The 15,858-nt window shown below is 47.7% G+C and overlaps 2 protein-coding genes and 1 pseudogene across 3 annotated transcripts in view; all 3 read left to right on the top strand.

Moving 5' to 3' along the window:
• Nucleotides 1–391: 391 nt before the first annotated feature.
• Nucleotides 392–5,421, top strand: LOC309369181 (olfactomedin-4-like). The gene is made up of 6 exons (XM_081909941.1): nt 392–505; nt 1,637–1,717; nt 2,078–2,230; nt 3,040–3,252; nt 3,537–3,678; nt 4,486–5,421. Exons 1-6 carry the CDS (start codon nt 413–415, stop codon nt 5,280–5,282), a joined length of 1,479 nt encoding a protein of 492 aa, XP_081766067.1. The 5' UTR covers nt 392–412; the 3' UTR covers nt 5,283–5,421.
• Nucleotides 5,422–9,793: 4,372 nt separating this feature from the next.
• LOC309369274 (olfactory receptor 52Z1P-like) lies at nt 9,794–10,882 on the top strand (annotated as a pseudogene). The gene has a single exon. The product of its transcript is annotated as an olfactory receptor 52Z1P-like (transcript).
• Nucleotides 10,883–14,393: 3,511 nt separating this feature from the next.
• The window catches only part of LOC309369090 (uncharacterized protein), a 63,312-nt gene continuing 61,847 nt past the window's right edge, over nt 14,394–15,858 (top strand). The window contains exon 1 of the mRNA XM_081909738.1: nt 14,394–14,434. The gene's annotated coding sequence lies outside the window, so the exon portion shown is untranslated. The remainder of the gene's footprint in view (nt 14,435–15,858) is intronic.

Below are 15,858 nucleotides of genomic sequence, written 5' to 3'. Positions count from 1 at the left end.
ACATTAAAGCTTGCTTTGTGGCCCAACAGCTTGCAAATTTGTCACAAATTCTGCCACATACACACACCTGAGATGTGGCCAAATCTCCTCCCCACTTGATAGAATGATACAGTTGCCCAAACTACAGGAGAGCAGGAGGGCGGCCCTTGGGCAGAGTGCTGGAACTAGTTAGATCCTGTTAGATCTGGACGGTGGCGTTAGCAGTGCACATAATTCCATGTGTCAATTTATGGCTGTCAGTGAAATTTTGGACCCATCTACCACCTGCTAGCTTTGTAACCTGCAGTGTTGACATAAGCACTATCTCAACAAGGAAACACTATTTATTGATTAGGGACAATCCCAGGAATGACTATAAATTAGCGGTTTGGTCTCCAGTTTCACAAGGCGACATCGGTGGACTGCAGAGAAGATGGGTGGCCCAACTTCAAGGTCCCTGCTCTTCCTCCTCGTCCATGGCATCTGTGTGGCCAGCATGAGCACCACCATTACCACAGAAAGCGAGGTAAGGAGAGGGTCCCATGAGTCATGGCAACAGGGACAAGGGGAGAGAGGAGACACAACAGCCAGAAATCAGGAAGCAGGAAGGAGGCTGGATTCACAAAGACCTGCTTGGTCTGTGCTGGAGCCAAAGCTGTGACTGATGGGGAAGCAAGATCTATTGAGGTGTTAATGTTGAGATTCCCCACTCCATCTTATACTCAGGTTGTATACATGTTTAAATAAAACCATATTTCCTAAAGACACCACTGTCTCCACCGACCATTCTAAGGAGACCAAATTTAGCTAAGCAACTGGAACACCCTGGAGTCTTTCACTGCTCAGAGATCAAGGTGCTGTGTAAAATAAACCAGAAGGTCTTAAAGCATCTAAGATTCTAAAACAAAAATGCTTCACAAACATGCAAGATTTAAAAAGAAACCTGCAGTCCAGCAAGAAGTTTTGCTGACCTAGTTCAGTTATTAACACATCCTTTTTTCCAGCTTTAGGTCTCTCTGTGACCCCATCACTGGGCGGAGAATGCTGTAAAGAATACAAGCCATCCACCATTTTTGCAGAAGCAATTACCTTGCCCTGCTTCTTAATAAAACACTCATCACCCTCAAAAATAAATTCAAAACCAACATTTGTAAGGCATGAAACTGACAATAAAGAAAATTCTAGTTCTTCAACAAACAATACATGCCCCAATTCTGCATCTAGGCATGGCAAATAGCCCTTGCTCACATCCTACTTTGGAACAAGACACTGGGTGGTAGTCAACTAAAGGAATGCATGAGCAGAACTTCTCCCACTTGCACACTGGGACTTCCTCCCCTATTCTCTCCCCATGGGTGCCCCACACCATCCCCAGATATGCTCTGGAGTGTTGAAGGAACCCCCAGAACAGATTTAGGGGGTGCAGAGGGGGAGGGAAGAGGGGAAGTCCCATTGTACAGCAGCAGATTTGCTGCTTCTCAATGCCACATTGACTACCTTCCGTCATGTGTCATCATCACTGCCTTGCCACCCTGATCCACCCTCTGGTAATCTCCTGATTAGACTACCGCAATGTGCTGTGCATGGGCTTCCCTTTGAAAACTGCTCAGAAACTTGAAATAACTTCCCATGTGATGTTTGTGTTTTCCTCTGGTAGACATTGGTTACAGAAGCCCCATTTCCAAGCGTCTTTTCCCGACTGCCCAGCTGGAAAGCGACATCTACCACCGCCTCCCAGGTAGGAAACAATCTTGCTGTTCAATGGCGATGTGTCTTACCTGAGGGCACAGAAAGAGGAGGTTCTGCCTTGAACTCTCATGAGAGTCAAGCGGAATCAGAAGCATTGGTGAAATCAAGAAAAAAACACTCTTGGTACTTCTGTGCAAACAAACCACCTCTGTTTCGCTTTGGGACAGCAAAAGCCACAGGTTGGTGGCAATCACAGGTGTGGGGAGACCTCTGCTTGTAGGCTTCCTGTTGGGGGAACTGGTTGGCCACTGGGAGAAGAACAGGGTGCTGTGCTAAGAGGGCCTATATGCCCTAGTCCAGCTGCAGAACTCCTTGGGTGTTCTTACCCTTTCCCTCCTTGCTCTTGCAGCTGGTCACACGTGTCAATGGCTCCATGGACAATCACGGGATATGCCAATGCTCCGTGTTCCTGCCAGAAGACGCTTTCCCTGCCCAGCAGGTGGAGGCCTTGGAAAAGCTGGCAGGGTCGCTCTCGGAGAGGTTCAACAAGGAGCTTTCCAAGGTGAATGAGGACTTGATTTTAGGAATGCAGGCCTTAGGCCTTCTTAATGACTAAACGGCAAGAAATTGGTATTCCATTCCCAATGAAATGTAGGAGGATGTGGTGCCATGTATATGATCAACACACTGTATCTTGAGCCCTGCATTGCAGGGGGGTGGGCTAGATGACCCTTGGGGTTCCTTCCAACTCTACAATTATATGATTCTATGATTAGCTAATAAAGCAAAACCTGCCGCTGGGCAAGACTTGCAGTTCTTTTCTCATATTCATATTTCCTGGGTTAATGTATCATTTGTTCACTCCTTGCCCATTCCTGCCCCCAGTTCTGCCCCAAACAAGACCATATTCTAGGGATGAAATAAATTATGCAAGTCAAGTAGTTGGTTATTAAGATTAAGACAGCTTTGCTGGAGCAAGGGCTGCAGACTGGAGCAGTTGTCACTCAAAACAAGACTGAATAGGCCGGCTCTACAATCACACCAGGACCTCTCTTTCTTTTGGAGAAACATCTGCCTCTTTTTGGAAGCAAGCCTCTCTTCTCCTCTCCTTCCATATTTCCTCCATCCTCACCTTGACCACTCTTCATTGCTTTCATGACTTTTCACCTTATCTAGTTTGCCAGTTGTGCTTAGCCTTCAACACCAGAGCAAAAGAAGCTCTCCTCATGTGAAATCTTGAGAAAAGAAGGAGGGAGCTGCTTCAGTTTAAGAGTGGGAGGAGAACATGAATGGGCCAGTTCAGTAAAGGGGCGCTCATCAGTTCCTTCCCTTCTCTCCCTGCCTGGCTTCTCCTCCTCCTTCTTCCTATAGGTGACCGAGTATATGAAGATTGTGGATGTCTATGGCCATAAGCTCTTCAACCTCACGCAACGGGTGGAGGAGATGCACAAGAGCCAAACCTCCTACACGGAGCTGGATTTCGAGGTCCTGAAGCTGGAGATCCAGGAGATGGAGAGTCTAGTGGTTCAGTTGAAGGCCTCCATGGGAGAGAGCAACGTGGTGGTCCAACAGCTCTATGTGGAGGTGAGGCTGGATCAGACAGACAGACAGATGGATAGGTTTTATCTTTTGTGAAATATAAAAAACCCCAATAGAGCATAGAATTTTTTAAAAAATAAAATAAAAAGGCACATATTAGAAAGGCAGAAGGACATCAGTGTGCCTGCATTAATTCAGGTTGTCCCTGAGTTGACAAAGGGGGTTGCCAGTGGGGAATGGCCAGGAGACGGAGACAGGAGTTGCAGCCCAACAATATCAGGAGGGCAGCGTGTTGGTCACGAGATCTGTATCTTTCCTTTTCTCTTCAGATTAAGAACATGAGCCTGATGGTGGCTCATCTGGAGAATCTGGACAAGAACAATGTCCTGGCCATCCGACGGGAGATCCTGGCCCTGAAGCAACGGCTGAAGGAATGTGAAGAGCCAGGCTCTGGTCAGCTGGTTCCACCAGGTCAGCAGGGCTTCTAAGATAGTCCGTGGGAGACAGTGGAGGCCCTCAGCACTGCTTGGGACTTTGGGGTGGGGGAAGCCTGAGGATTGGAGCACATTCATTGGTCTCGTATGGCTGGTTTCTAGCTGCTTCCACAGTTCTTGGGTCATTGCATACCTAACTAAATCCTCCCCACACCCCACCATAAACCATAGGTGAAGATCCTCTTCACAATTTCCTGGAATTTGCAAAGTGACAGGGAAATGCATGGAAAAGTGTGGGTTGAAAGAGCAGCTAATGGGAAGACATTCAAACCAGGGCAAATGATCCTGCACCATAAATAGGTTGTTTGGCGTTCTGCATGGTGGAAGCATAATGTATGTGTCTGCAAGGATCTGGGCCTCTCATAGGGCATGATGGGCTTCCCTCATGGAGTGGAAAGAAGAGAGTCAGCATGAAGTGCGTGAAAAGGTGAAGGAAGTATGGGATGTTTGAGGTTTTTGACCAGTAATGCTGCCTTTCCTGTAAAGCAAGTTTCTTTTGGTTCCTTATTAAATGAGTTGCAATGACTTTGTCATCACTATAAAAGCTGTTAACCTCTGAATGGCAGTAGAAACACCCTTTCCATCAGCTCAGAAGATTGCCTAGCTGGTGGGGTTTTCTCCAGCTCAATTGCATTGACTTAATCAGAAGAGTCTTGAAAACAGACTTCTTAAACCCTAGCAGACTTTTACCCTACACCACGATGTGAAGGCTTAATGTTTCTCTCACCATGTTCATGTCTCCCAGTAGTTTCAAATCATCTTCTCTTTCTCTGTTTGGTTCTAGGCTTCTGCAACCACAGTGGCCTTGTGAACATCAGCAAGCCACACCTCCACAGCTGGAGCTGGAGAGGGTCTGGCTACCGGTATGGTGTCTGGGGCAAGGGCTACTCTCCAGGCAGCCCTACAAGTGAAGCCTATTGGGCGGCCCCAATGTATGATGAAAGGAACATGCAGACAATTGATCTTTACTCATCCTATGAAAACCTATTATTTTATGCACCATCTAAGAGACTTAGTCTATCTGGGCAAGGAAGTGGAGCAACAGTATACAAGAATTTCCTGTACTTTAATTACTACAACACCAATCAGATGTATAAATTAGAATTGAACTCTAACACTGTGGTTTTGAAAAGCACGATCACAGGGGCTGCCTACAACAACCGCTTTTCCTATGCAGGGACGGCTTGGCAAGATATAGACTTGGTTGTGGATGAAAGTGGGTTGTGGGCCATTTATTCCACAGAGGCAAACACAGGGAACATCGTGATTAGCAAGATAAACGAGGACACCCTCCAGATGCAGAAGACCTGGTTCACACGGCAGTACAAGCCGTCTGTGACAAGTGCCTTCATCATCTGCGGAGTCCTGTACGTCACTCGGTCTCTGAACACACAGCAAGAGGAGATCTTCTATACATTTGACACAAACACGGGGAAGGAGGGCCGGATTAGCATAGTGCTGGAGAAGCCTTTTGGTACCGTGCGGGGGGTTGACTACCACCCAACAGACCGCAAGCTCTATCTGTACAATGATGGCTTCTTGGTTTCTTACAACCTGGTGTTCCAGCTAGCCTCTCCATGAAGGTAACACTACAGTTCTATGATTCTTAGCTTCCTTTTCTTTGCAAATCTTCTCTGCTGACCAATCATGTCCATGATTACAATTAAAAAAACAATCTAACAAGTGAAATGTGGATGTAAAATTGGATCAAATAAAAGTCCATTGTAACTGCAAAGATGAATGGTGTGTGTGTCCTTCAGGCATTGCAATCCTTGGGTCAACGAGTGTCAGTGTAGGCTGAGTCAAAAGTAAGTCCCGTTGAGTACCCTGGGGTTTATTCCCAGGTATGTGGGTTGAGGATGGTAGCCTAGTTACTTCTTACTAGCTTGAGCAGAATCTTAGGTTTCAGAGCATGTACAGAGTTCCATGCAACACAAAGGTATTGAGAGAGACAGCATCTTTGGACTCCAGTTAGATGTTTCCTGGAAGAAAAGGTCCACAATTAAAGCCTCACAGATTTATGGGAATATGAGACTAGATGAATCTGGCCTTTTTACCAAGACAGACTGTGGTTTTGTCCAATGGTGAGTCACACCTGATTTCTGATGTAATCAGTCTATGCAGCCGTGCTAAGAGGCTACCTCTACTTTCCTAACGACACTGCAATTAGGTTTGAAAGGTGGACAGTTAGCATTTGTGAGCAAAAAGTGGGGAAGCATATCTAGAAACAAAACATTGAACAGCTACCTATTTGTGGTTTATGGCAGCGGTGTGTAAATCCCAGGTGCTCTAGGTGGCAGTCTTGAGCTACATTTGAATACAAGGGCTTGTCATAGGAACCCTCTACCACCATCAGAACTCCCTACTTTCAGGTGGGGGGGGGTGTGAGTTATGAGACCCAAGAGAGATGGGAGAGATAAGAAGCCAGCTGGAAAAGGAGGCAGGAGGAATCCAGTGCTAGCGGAGGAGAGTGAGACACCTCAGTGGAAAAGCTTGAGAGCTGGCAGAAATGGGGGTGAGAGGTGAGGGCAGAAGAGACGGAGGGTGATTGGGGAGGAAGGGTGGAAAGGGCGAACAGGGACACGGAAGAGAGAAAAGGGGAGGGTGGCAGTAAAGGAACTGCAGCCCATAAAGCAGCATCTAAGGAGATGGTTTGGCAGGCTCTGTCTCGAAGGCTAAGTAGCAAAGCAGGATAGTGACCCTGGATCATAGAATTGTAGAGTTGGAAGGCACCCCAAGGGTCATGTAGTCCAACCCCCTACAATGCAGGAATCTCAGCTGAAACATCCATGATAGATGGCCATCAAACCTCTGCTTAAAATCCTGCAAGAAAGGAGAGTCCACCATCTTCTGGTGGAGATCGTTCTACTGTCCAACAGCTCCTCTTACCCTCAGAAAGCTCTTCCTGATGTTTAGTTGGGATTTCCTTTCTTGCAATTTGAAGCCACTGGTTTGAGTCCTTCCCTCCAGAGCAGCAGGAAACAAGTCTTGCTCTACCTTCCATGTGACAGCCCTTGAGATATTTGAAGGTGGACATCAGAGCAGTTGTAGTTCTTGGGATGCCCATATTATACGCCTGCCCAGAAGAATGACCGCCTGGGATGCCTTGAGTTCTGCCATGGGCAAAAGGTAGGTGCAAATGTAATAAAATATTAATTTCTGCATTGAATCACAGTTATAATTCTGCTTCTGGGTGATAAGCAACCACTCATCAGCCCTGGTGTGGAAAGGGCTTGCGTAAGCAGAAGTATGAACTTTGTAGCCAGTCATCATAAATCTTCTATTGCAACAAGACAATGGGTGGGGAAGCTGCTATGGCCTGGCCCTGGGAGACCCATCCTTCACATGGGTGTGGCAGCCTTTTCAGAAAATGGATCTTGTCTCTTGAGCCCTTTTAACTAAACGTGCTGAGGCTGAAGCTAGGAACTTCTGCTCCTCCACCCAAATGTAAGGTAAAGGGACCCCTGACCATTAGGTCCAGTCGTGAACGACTCTGGGGTTGTGGCGCTCATCTCGCTTTACTGGCTGAGGGAGCCGGCGTACAGCTTCTGGGTCATGTGGCCAGCAGGACTAAGCCACTTTTGGCAAACCAGAGCAGTGCACAGAAACCCCATTTACCTTCCCACTAGAGCGATACCTATGTATCTACTTGCACTTTGACGTGCTTTCGAATTGCTAGGTTGGCAGGAGCTGGGATGAAGCAATGGGAACTCACCCTGTTGCGGGGATTCGAACCGCCAACCTTACGATCGGCAAGTCCTAGGCTCTGTGGTTTAGACCACAGCGTCACCCGCGTCCAAATGAAGTCCTACCCAAATAAACTGCCTTGCAGGGGGTCTTTTAAACAGAAAGGCAGGAAACAAACTACTGTGGAGGCTGCAGTGACAGAGCCCTGCAAAGCTGATTCAAGGATCGGCAGCACTGCTGTCCGCTAAAGGAGTACCCCTTTGCCCGCCATAGGCTCTGCTTGTCCATCAATACAAGCCCACACTCTTGTCTGAAACCCAAGTAAACCCAGTAGCCTCCTGGCCCCCTGGGCATCGCCCTACTTGGAGTAGTGCATCCCTGGCTGAAATTCCAGCTCAGCCCTGAGGTTCTCCCTTTTCACTTATGGTAACCGACTTTATTCCTCTGGAGTCTAATTGGCTCCCCTCCTGGGACTCTGAGGTAGGGAAGAGGAGGACACATAAACTTCCACTATTTACTGCTCTGGCTGATGCTTTCTATGGCTTCTTCTGAGGTGGTCTGGAGAAGCCACTTGGCGGTCCATCTTGGGTCTAATAACTCAGATTTTTCACCAGTTTGACAGGACAGCAATGTCCCAGTTCTGACTGTATATTGCCTCAGGATTGGCAAAAATGGATAAACAGCACATACCTGACTGCAAGAGAGGAAATGCCATGTAGCCCCTGACTGGTCGTTTCTACCAGGGAGAACTTTGTGGTCTGAAGATCAGCACCAGAACTGGACTGAGGGCAGAGGAGGTGGTTCCCCTGCACACGGCCCTGATCCGAGGAGGGGCAAAATTGAGAAGACCCACCACTGAGTAGATTCATTTTGGGGCGCCAAATATTGGCCTCACTCAGAGTGCCATACTACCAAAGAATACCCAAGTCCACCCCTGACCAGCACAAAGAAGGAAAGAGACCCAGAGCTGGATCTTGGTGACTTGTTTGCTCTCCATGTCTGGGTTCCCGGCTAGAACAGGAATACCTGAATGGCTGGGGGGGGCAGTAGAGCCTGCGAGGAAAGCAGGGGGCAAGGAGGGGCATAAAAGCAGAGGGGGGGTAGAGGAGGGATGGCCCAGAAAACCCAACACTGTCATATTTGTTTTCAAAAGAGGAAGCTTCCTATAAGTGAAGAGATTGCTAAAAGGGAATCTGGGGGGGGGGGGGAAGGAAGGAAGGAAGGAAGGAAGGAAGGAAGGAAGGAAGGAAGGAAGGAAGGAAGGAAGGAGGAAGGAAGTAAGTTATTGGGGGATGGGGCGGGAGAAGACGGAGTACTGAATCAGTGTTGGAACTGCTGGCCAGGAAATCTGTCAAGCAGCTTGTGGAACCAGACAGAAGAAGTCAGTCTGCCCTAATAAATAAAAATAAAATAAAAAAATTGTCCAGTAGCACCTTAGAGACCAGCTAAGTAGTTCTGGGTACAGTGGTACCTCGGGTTGCATACGCTTCAGGTTACAGACTCCGCTAACCTAGAAATAGTACCTCAGGTTAAAAACTTTGCTTCAGAATGAGAACAGAAATTCTCATTCAGGATGAGAACAGAAATCGTGCTCCGGTGGCGCAGCAGGAGGCCCCATTAGCTAAAGTGGTGCTTCAGAACGGACCTCCGGAATGAATTAAGTACTTAACCTGAGGTACCACTGTATAAGCTTTCGTGTGCATGCACACTTCTTATACCCATAGCTTATACCCAGAACTACTTAGTATTCTCTAAGGTGCTTCTGGACAATTTTTTAATTTTTTAATTTATTTCGACTGCTTCAGACCAACATGGCTACCTATCTGAGTCTGCCCTAAGTATGGAAGGGAAAGTGAGCCCTGCTTTGTAGGTGCACATTTTATGTGCCCCCTAAATTTGATGAAGAGGAGTAGCCAGCAGCCCAGCTGAGGATTCAGGAACCAACCGGTCATTGGAAGCTCTTTCTAATCTGACGTTCTTATGAGGCATGGCAGTCGGATGGGATCAGCTTTTTCTGAGGGCACCCTAGGAAAATGCCCTCCCTAGAGTAACCTCAGCATGGCGCTTTGCAGTTTAATGGGGCTGTTCTCCAGTCACCTCTGCTCCGATAAATCTCGGCGGAGTCACAGCTTGACACTGGGAGGAGTTGGGTGGGAGCAGGTGTGTGATTGTGTGTGTGATTGTAAATGTGTGTCCACAGAGCATCCACTAGCTTCTTCCTGGATGAATGAAGCCAGTGGCTACTAACTGGGCTGGCCCTGGCAATTCCTCCCGTTTTCACAGGGGTACCAAGAGAGAAGCTTCCCCACACCTTGGTGGCTGCCAATCGCTCCAGCTTCACCATCACCAAGCGCCTCTTTTGTTCCTCTAAGCCGGCTGGAAGAATCTGAGAAGTCATGTCTGCCATGTCCCCTTCCAATCACACAGGCATCAGCCCTTCTTTCTTTATCTTGGTGGGCATCCCAGGCAAAGAGGATCTCCACCTCTGGATCTCCATCCCCTTCTTCCTGATGTACCTGGTGGCCCTTTCAGGGAATTCTGGCCTCCTCTTGATCATCGCCACTGAGCGCAGCCTCCACCAGCCCATGTACCTCTTCCTTTCCCTTCTGGCGGGGGCCGATCTCATGCTCACCACCACTACGGTGCCCAAAATGCTCGACATCTTCTGGGCGGATGCCGGGGAGATCCCCTTCGCCGCCTGCATTGCCCAGAATTCCCTGCTCGTTTTCCTTTTTGTTTCAGAGTCGGCCGTCTTGCTGGCCATGGCATTTGACCGCTATGTTGCCATCTGCAGGCCGCTCAGGTACACCACGGTATTGACGCCTCGGCTGATGGTCCAGATGGGGGTTGCTGGGGTGGTCCGCAGCTGCTGCACAGCCATCCCCTTTGCCTTCCTCTTGAAGAGGTTGCCATATTGCAAGACGAACGTAATTCCCCACACGTACTGTGAGCACATGGCTGTGGCCGCTCTGTCCTGCGGAGACATCACCGCCAACAACATCTACGGGTTAGCCGTCTCTCTCCTGTCTACGGGGCTGGATGTGGTGCTCATTGCGATCTCCTACATCCTGATCCTAAGGTCCATCTTCTGGATGCCGTCTAGAGATGCCCGGGGAAAGGCGCTCAGCACCTGTGGCTCCCACGTCTGCGTCATCCTCATGTTCTACACCCCAGCCTACTTCACCATCCTGGCGCACCGCTTTGGCCAGAACATCCCCGGTACGTCCACATCCTCTTAGCCAACATGTACCTGCTTCTTCCACCCATGTTGAACCCCATAATTTACGGGGTGAAAACCAAGGAGATTCGGGAGCAGGCAGTTCTCCTCTTCTCCCAAATTGGGAAGAGGTGCTGAATGCTGGCTCTTAGCTGAGGGGTGGAACCGAGAACCAACTTCTTGCTGAAGGTTGACCTGAAGTCGGGGCTCTTGGCTGCTCCTGTGGGCACATTTGGGAAAATTGCCGTGGGCACTACTGTAACTATTATATCTTTGTTCTGTGTGATTCTTAAAGTTCTTTTAATGTTTAAAATATCTTTCAGTAAAAAACCGGAGGCATTCATTTTAGGTTTAATTACAAATGATATTCCCTAAAATCAAAGGAAAGTATTCCTTTATGCAACAACAGCTGCCAGGATGCTTATAGCAAAAAACTAGAAAGGGAGAAAAATTCCATCAGTGAAAGATTGGCAAATTAAATTTTGTGAATACATAAATCTGGCAAGACTCACAGCATACATAAGGGGACAATCGGACCAGAAATTATTAAAAGAATGGGGTTGTGTTATAGAGTATATGAAAAAACATTGTTCTGCAGTTAGTATATTGGTATGTAATGAATGATGCTTTACAGGGTTAAAGAACAAGAAAAATGGTGTAAAAAAAAAGTACAAAGGTGGAAGTAATCTAATTAGACACAACAATATAGTAAGAGTAAATTTTTGGAGGTCTTTTTTGTGTAAATCTTTTGAGGAAGGAAGTCAATATGTGTTTATGTACGTAATGATACGGTTTTTTTCTGTTGATGTTGCTTTTTCGTTTTTGTTTAGTTTAGTTTTGTTTCCTTTGGGTTTTTTTCCCTTTTTCTTTTCTGTTTTTTTTTTTCATTTTTTTTTTTGTATAGTATTATTTTGGATTCAATGTTTGTAATTTTTGTTATGATTCTGCATTAGGGGGGAAATTAAAAAAAATGGTATTTTCTTCATCAATAGTTTTGTTAAGGGTCTCTGAAGAGACTTTGAAGGATTTATACACAGGTAAGTAGCATAGACCTCTCACACATCAAATGGCTGTACATGAACTTTACACAAATGATAAATCTGCTGGCCAAAAGGTCTAAGGAAGTGAAGGATGTGGAAAACTAATGGTAACTTCTGCTGGTGTAGATGTGTTGCAGGTGAAATTAAAGTGGTGGAGCAAGAAATAAAAAGTGTGTCATGATGCAGCAACAAGAAAAGCTAATGCAATTCTGGCTGCATTAACAGAAGTGCAGTGTCCAAGGGAAGTCATAGTACTGATCTGTTCTGTCCTGGTCAAACCCCACCTAGAGTCCTGGGTTCTATTCTGGGCACCCCAGTTGAAGAAGGGTCTTGACAAGCTGGGGGTGTTTAGCCTGGGAAGGAGGAGACTGAGACAGCATCTGAGAGTCATCTTCAAATCACTCTAGAGCTGCCCCATGGAAGATGGAGCAAGCTTGTTTTCTCCAGTGTGGTGTAGTGGTTAAGAGCGGTGGACTCATAATCTGGTGAACCGGGTTCGATTCCCTGCTCCTCCACATGCAGCTGCTGGGTGACCTTGGGCTAGTCACACTTCTCTGAAGTCTCTCAGCCCCACTCACCTCACAGTGTTTGTTGTGGGGGAGGAAGGGAAAGAAGAATGTTGGCCGCTTTGAGACTCCTTAGGGTAGTGATAAAGCAGGATATCAAGTCCAAACTCCTCCTCCCCCTCCTCCTCCTTTCTGGTCTGGAGGGTAGGACTCAAACCAATGGCTTCAAGTTACAATAAAAGTGATTCCAACGAAACATCAAGAAGAAGGTCCTGATAGTAAGAGCTGCTTGACAGTGCAAAGGTGGTGGGCTCTCCTTCCTTGGAGGCTCTCCCATCAATTCCACGTTCTCCTTGTGTTTCTGAGTGTCCAAGCCACATTATTGCAGGTGAGACTGAATAAAACGCTTCCTAGGGAAATCCTTTGGGATCCCTTTCCCAAAATGGAAAACTTTTCTCCCAGCTGTTGCCCACAGGGTCAACATTTTCTGCCACCCACTCCCACCCCCCTCCGATGACCACCCTCAGTCATGGGGTCACAGAAGTGTGGTTTCTAAACTGGCTGAATCTAGAGTCTGGATACATCAACGAAGTGCTTCAGTTAAAGGTGTTGTAAATTCAAACACTGAAAACAGGTAGAGAAAATCAGGACTCCACTGCACCATCCGGTGGCACAATGTTATATTGCACATACAATGCATATCAATCGCTTTTTCTTTGCCCATCTAATGATGATGATAATAATAATAATAATTTATTATTTATACCTCACCCATCTGATTGGGTTTCCCCAGCCACTCTCAGTGGCTACCAATTGAGTGTTAAAACAATACAGCATCAAATATTAAAACTATTAAAACTATTATTAAACTATTAAAAATAACTATGTGCACAAACAAGGGCTTTCTCGCCCCCCCACCCATCCTGAATCTTCCATCATTCAGCTTCATTCACATACCTGTCAACTGATAAATGTATCTATGTACTGGCTCACTGGGAAAACTTCAGAAATTCATCTAGACCTGTGAGCTCAGCTACTCAGCAGCCCCTCTGCCTGAGCGATAATCTGTGGCATCCTGAAACCTGAGTGCCAGACAGGTAGCCATTCCAGAAATAACAAACCCAGATTGAGACAAAAGGATGTGATTAAGTTGGCTGGGAAACAGGGAAATGTACGTAAATATCTATTTTGTTACACTCCATGTGTGTTTGGTGGAGGGCAAGGAGAACCATGGGGCAGGGTCCAGGATGCTCAGATTACTGCCACCAGACCTCCCCTTTCATGATGTATTAGTGATAAAGTTGGGGTTGTATAACATGAGGATTAGCAGCTGATAAATGTTTGGGGGCTCTCTTGTTCTGGGCATCCATCTTGTTCCACCTTGTGGCAGGTGGGAGTCCTGTCACGACAGTCTACAAGAAAGACCAAGCCTACTGGCTGCTCTTTTGCTCTGCTATTCCTGGCTGGTGTTCTTGTTTTTTGTCCAAGGGAACCCCCAGATTTCGCCATTAACAAAACATGCCCAAAGCCTTCAAAATGTGCCCTTTCCTGCATTTTGCAGCTCAGCAATGTGTAGTCCCAGGAGAGGCAGGGACAGCGTGTCTTCCTGTTCCTCCCTCAGCTGAGACCTGGCTGGATGGAGACCTGAGAGCCACATCTCAATTTCTGGGGGGCTGACCCATGGAAGAGGGAGCCAGCTTGTTTTCTCCTGCCTTAGAGGGGAGCACCCAGAATAAGGGACCCAGAGGACCAGAAAGCAGTTTCTGCTGCCTAAAGAGCAGGAAGAACATTCTGAGGGGAAGAGCAGCAGAATCCCTTGGGAGATGGCGGACTCTCCTTCCTTGGAGGTTTTGAAGCAGAGGTTGGATGCTTTGGCTGAGATTCCTGCCTTGCAGGGGGGCTGGAATAGATGACCCAGGGGGCTCCCTCCCATTCTAGGAGGAGGTTCCTTGCTTCCTGCAAACCCCTTTTCCCTGCAACCTCTTCCTCCAGTTTCTGGCCAAGGGAGGGAGCGGATCACAGACCAACCAAGAGCAAAAATAAAATGAGCATCTCTGGGATTCTGCAATGCAGGAGAGAAAAGGCAGAGAGGACTGAGCAGGGTGGACTCAGCTCTGCAAGGGTTAAAGGGAACCGAGCTGCATTCCTAGAGAGGACAGGATGTAAAGGGGGGCCAAGTCCTCCAAAGGAAAAGTCTCTCCCTCCCCTTCCTGCAAGCGGGGGGGGGGCAGGGTTGCTTTGTGCTATTGCAAAGGCTGCATTGCTCTCTTCCACGGGGATCTGGTGAGTCTCTTCCTCCTCCTCCCAGAGGGTGCAGTGGGGAGAAGGGGGGGGGTCCCAGGGATGCAGCAGGGGAGGGTGGCTCAGGTGGGGGGGGGAGCCCCAGGGAGCAGGGGGTCCTGCCAGGGAGGGGCGAGGTTGCAGGAACTGTCTCCTTCCTTTAGATATTTTGTGGGGGGGAGGAGGTTACCGCCCCCCTTCCAGAAAAATAATTATTCAGAGCCCCCTGGGAAATCTAGCAGATAGAAATCTGGCTTCTTTAAATAAGGCTCTCAGTAGGACTTCTGCTGTGTGTGACACGGGTCAGCGTCATTGCACAAGAGAGGAAACGTGTCTGAATGGTTGCTCCCAAACCTCTTTGTCTGTTTCCCTTCTTTCTTTCTCCTTATTGGCAGAGGAGGCCAGCCAAGCAGATCAAGCCAAGCTTTGTGAGGAGCTGGGTATGTTTACATGGAAAAGAGAGGAGACAGGAGAGCCATGTCAGATTAGATAATTTATTACGGTCAGAGACCAGCTTATAAAACACACTTGGGGGTACAGTCACAGAAGTAAAACAGGCAATTTATGTACAACAACAAATTTAAAAACAATGCACACCAACAAACTACACCAGGGACTTGACTCAGAGTCACCCATGAAACTGAGTTTGGGGATTTTCATGACGGACTATTTTGAGTTGGGAGATGGTCTGCGCCTACAGATCTGTACACAGAATCTGGCGACCATCCAGGTCATCTTCTGATCTAACAGGAAAAGGTCTAATTTTTGCTTTTGCGGGAGGTCAGCGAGCCTCACCAGCAGGGGACCAATGGTCTTACTACGTGTCTCTTCGTAAAAGGGACGTCTAAAGAGCAAGTGTTTTGGCTTCCTATCTCTCCCAATGGGCAGGTGAAAAGTCTCTGAGCATACGGGACTTTTCTAAAGGCTCCATCCAGGACCAGCGAGGGAAGAGCCGAGCTTCTGGCGAGTGTAAAGGCCCTTCTTGCATTTCTAGATGCGAGAAAGAAGAGATATTCTGCCAGTGCAGCTATATATTTCTCGATTTCTCCAATTATATAGTCTGAGCACCTTGCGCAGTCCTGTTCTCTCTCGGTATCTAATATTCTTTGCCTGGCCCAAGCCCAGACTTAGAAGGGCTTGAGGGGCAAAACCCAGTTTCTGGAGGGTGTTCAGGACTGCAGTCTGCCAGCCTGCTTGGAATTGGTCGCAGAGGGTCAGTGGGGCTATCCCTCGGGGCAGCAGGTTCAATGTCAGCCATTTGTAGATTGATGTTAGGCAGATGCTAGCCTCCACTCTCACCATCCCCGTTTCTCATCTAACCCATGCGTTTGAGACACATCTGGGCACTTGGAGGAGAGCTCTAAGAAGTCTAGATTGAACTCTCTCAAGGGGGGAGAAAGCCGAGGAAGGCGGGCGCAAAAAGGAAC

Source organism: Podarcis melisellensis, assembly GCF_964234715.1.
Source record: "Podarcis melisellensis genome assembly, chromosome: 4".
In the NCBI taxonomy this organism is placed as follows: Eukaryota; Metazoa; Chordata; class Lepidosauria; order Squamata; family Lacertidae; genus Podarcis; species Podarcis melisellensis.
This window is presented reverse-complemented; position numbering and strand designations above follow the sequence as displayed.

Bases quoted from the DNA above. Each gene is read 5' to 3' on its own strand.
- LOC309369181 (XM_081909941.1), top strand. From the start codon at position 413: ATGGGTGGCCCAACTTCAAGGTCCCTGCTCTTCCTCCTCGTCCATGGC. The intron at 2,231-3,039 runs GTGAATGAGGAC...TTCTTCCTATAG, and splicing joins TCAACAAGGAGCTTTCCAAG to GTGACCGAGTATATGAAGAT. The intron at 3,253-3,536 runs GTGAGGCTGGAT...TTTTCTCTTCAG, and splicing joins TCCAACAGCTCTATGTGGAG to ATTAAGAACATGAGCCTGAT.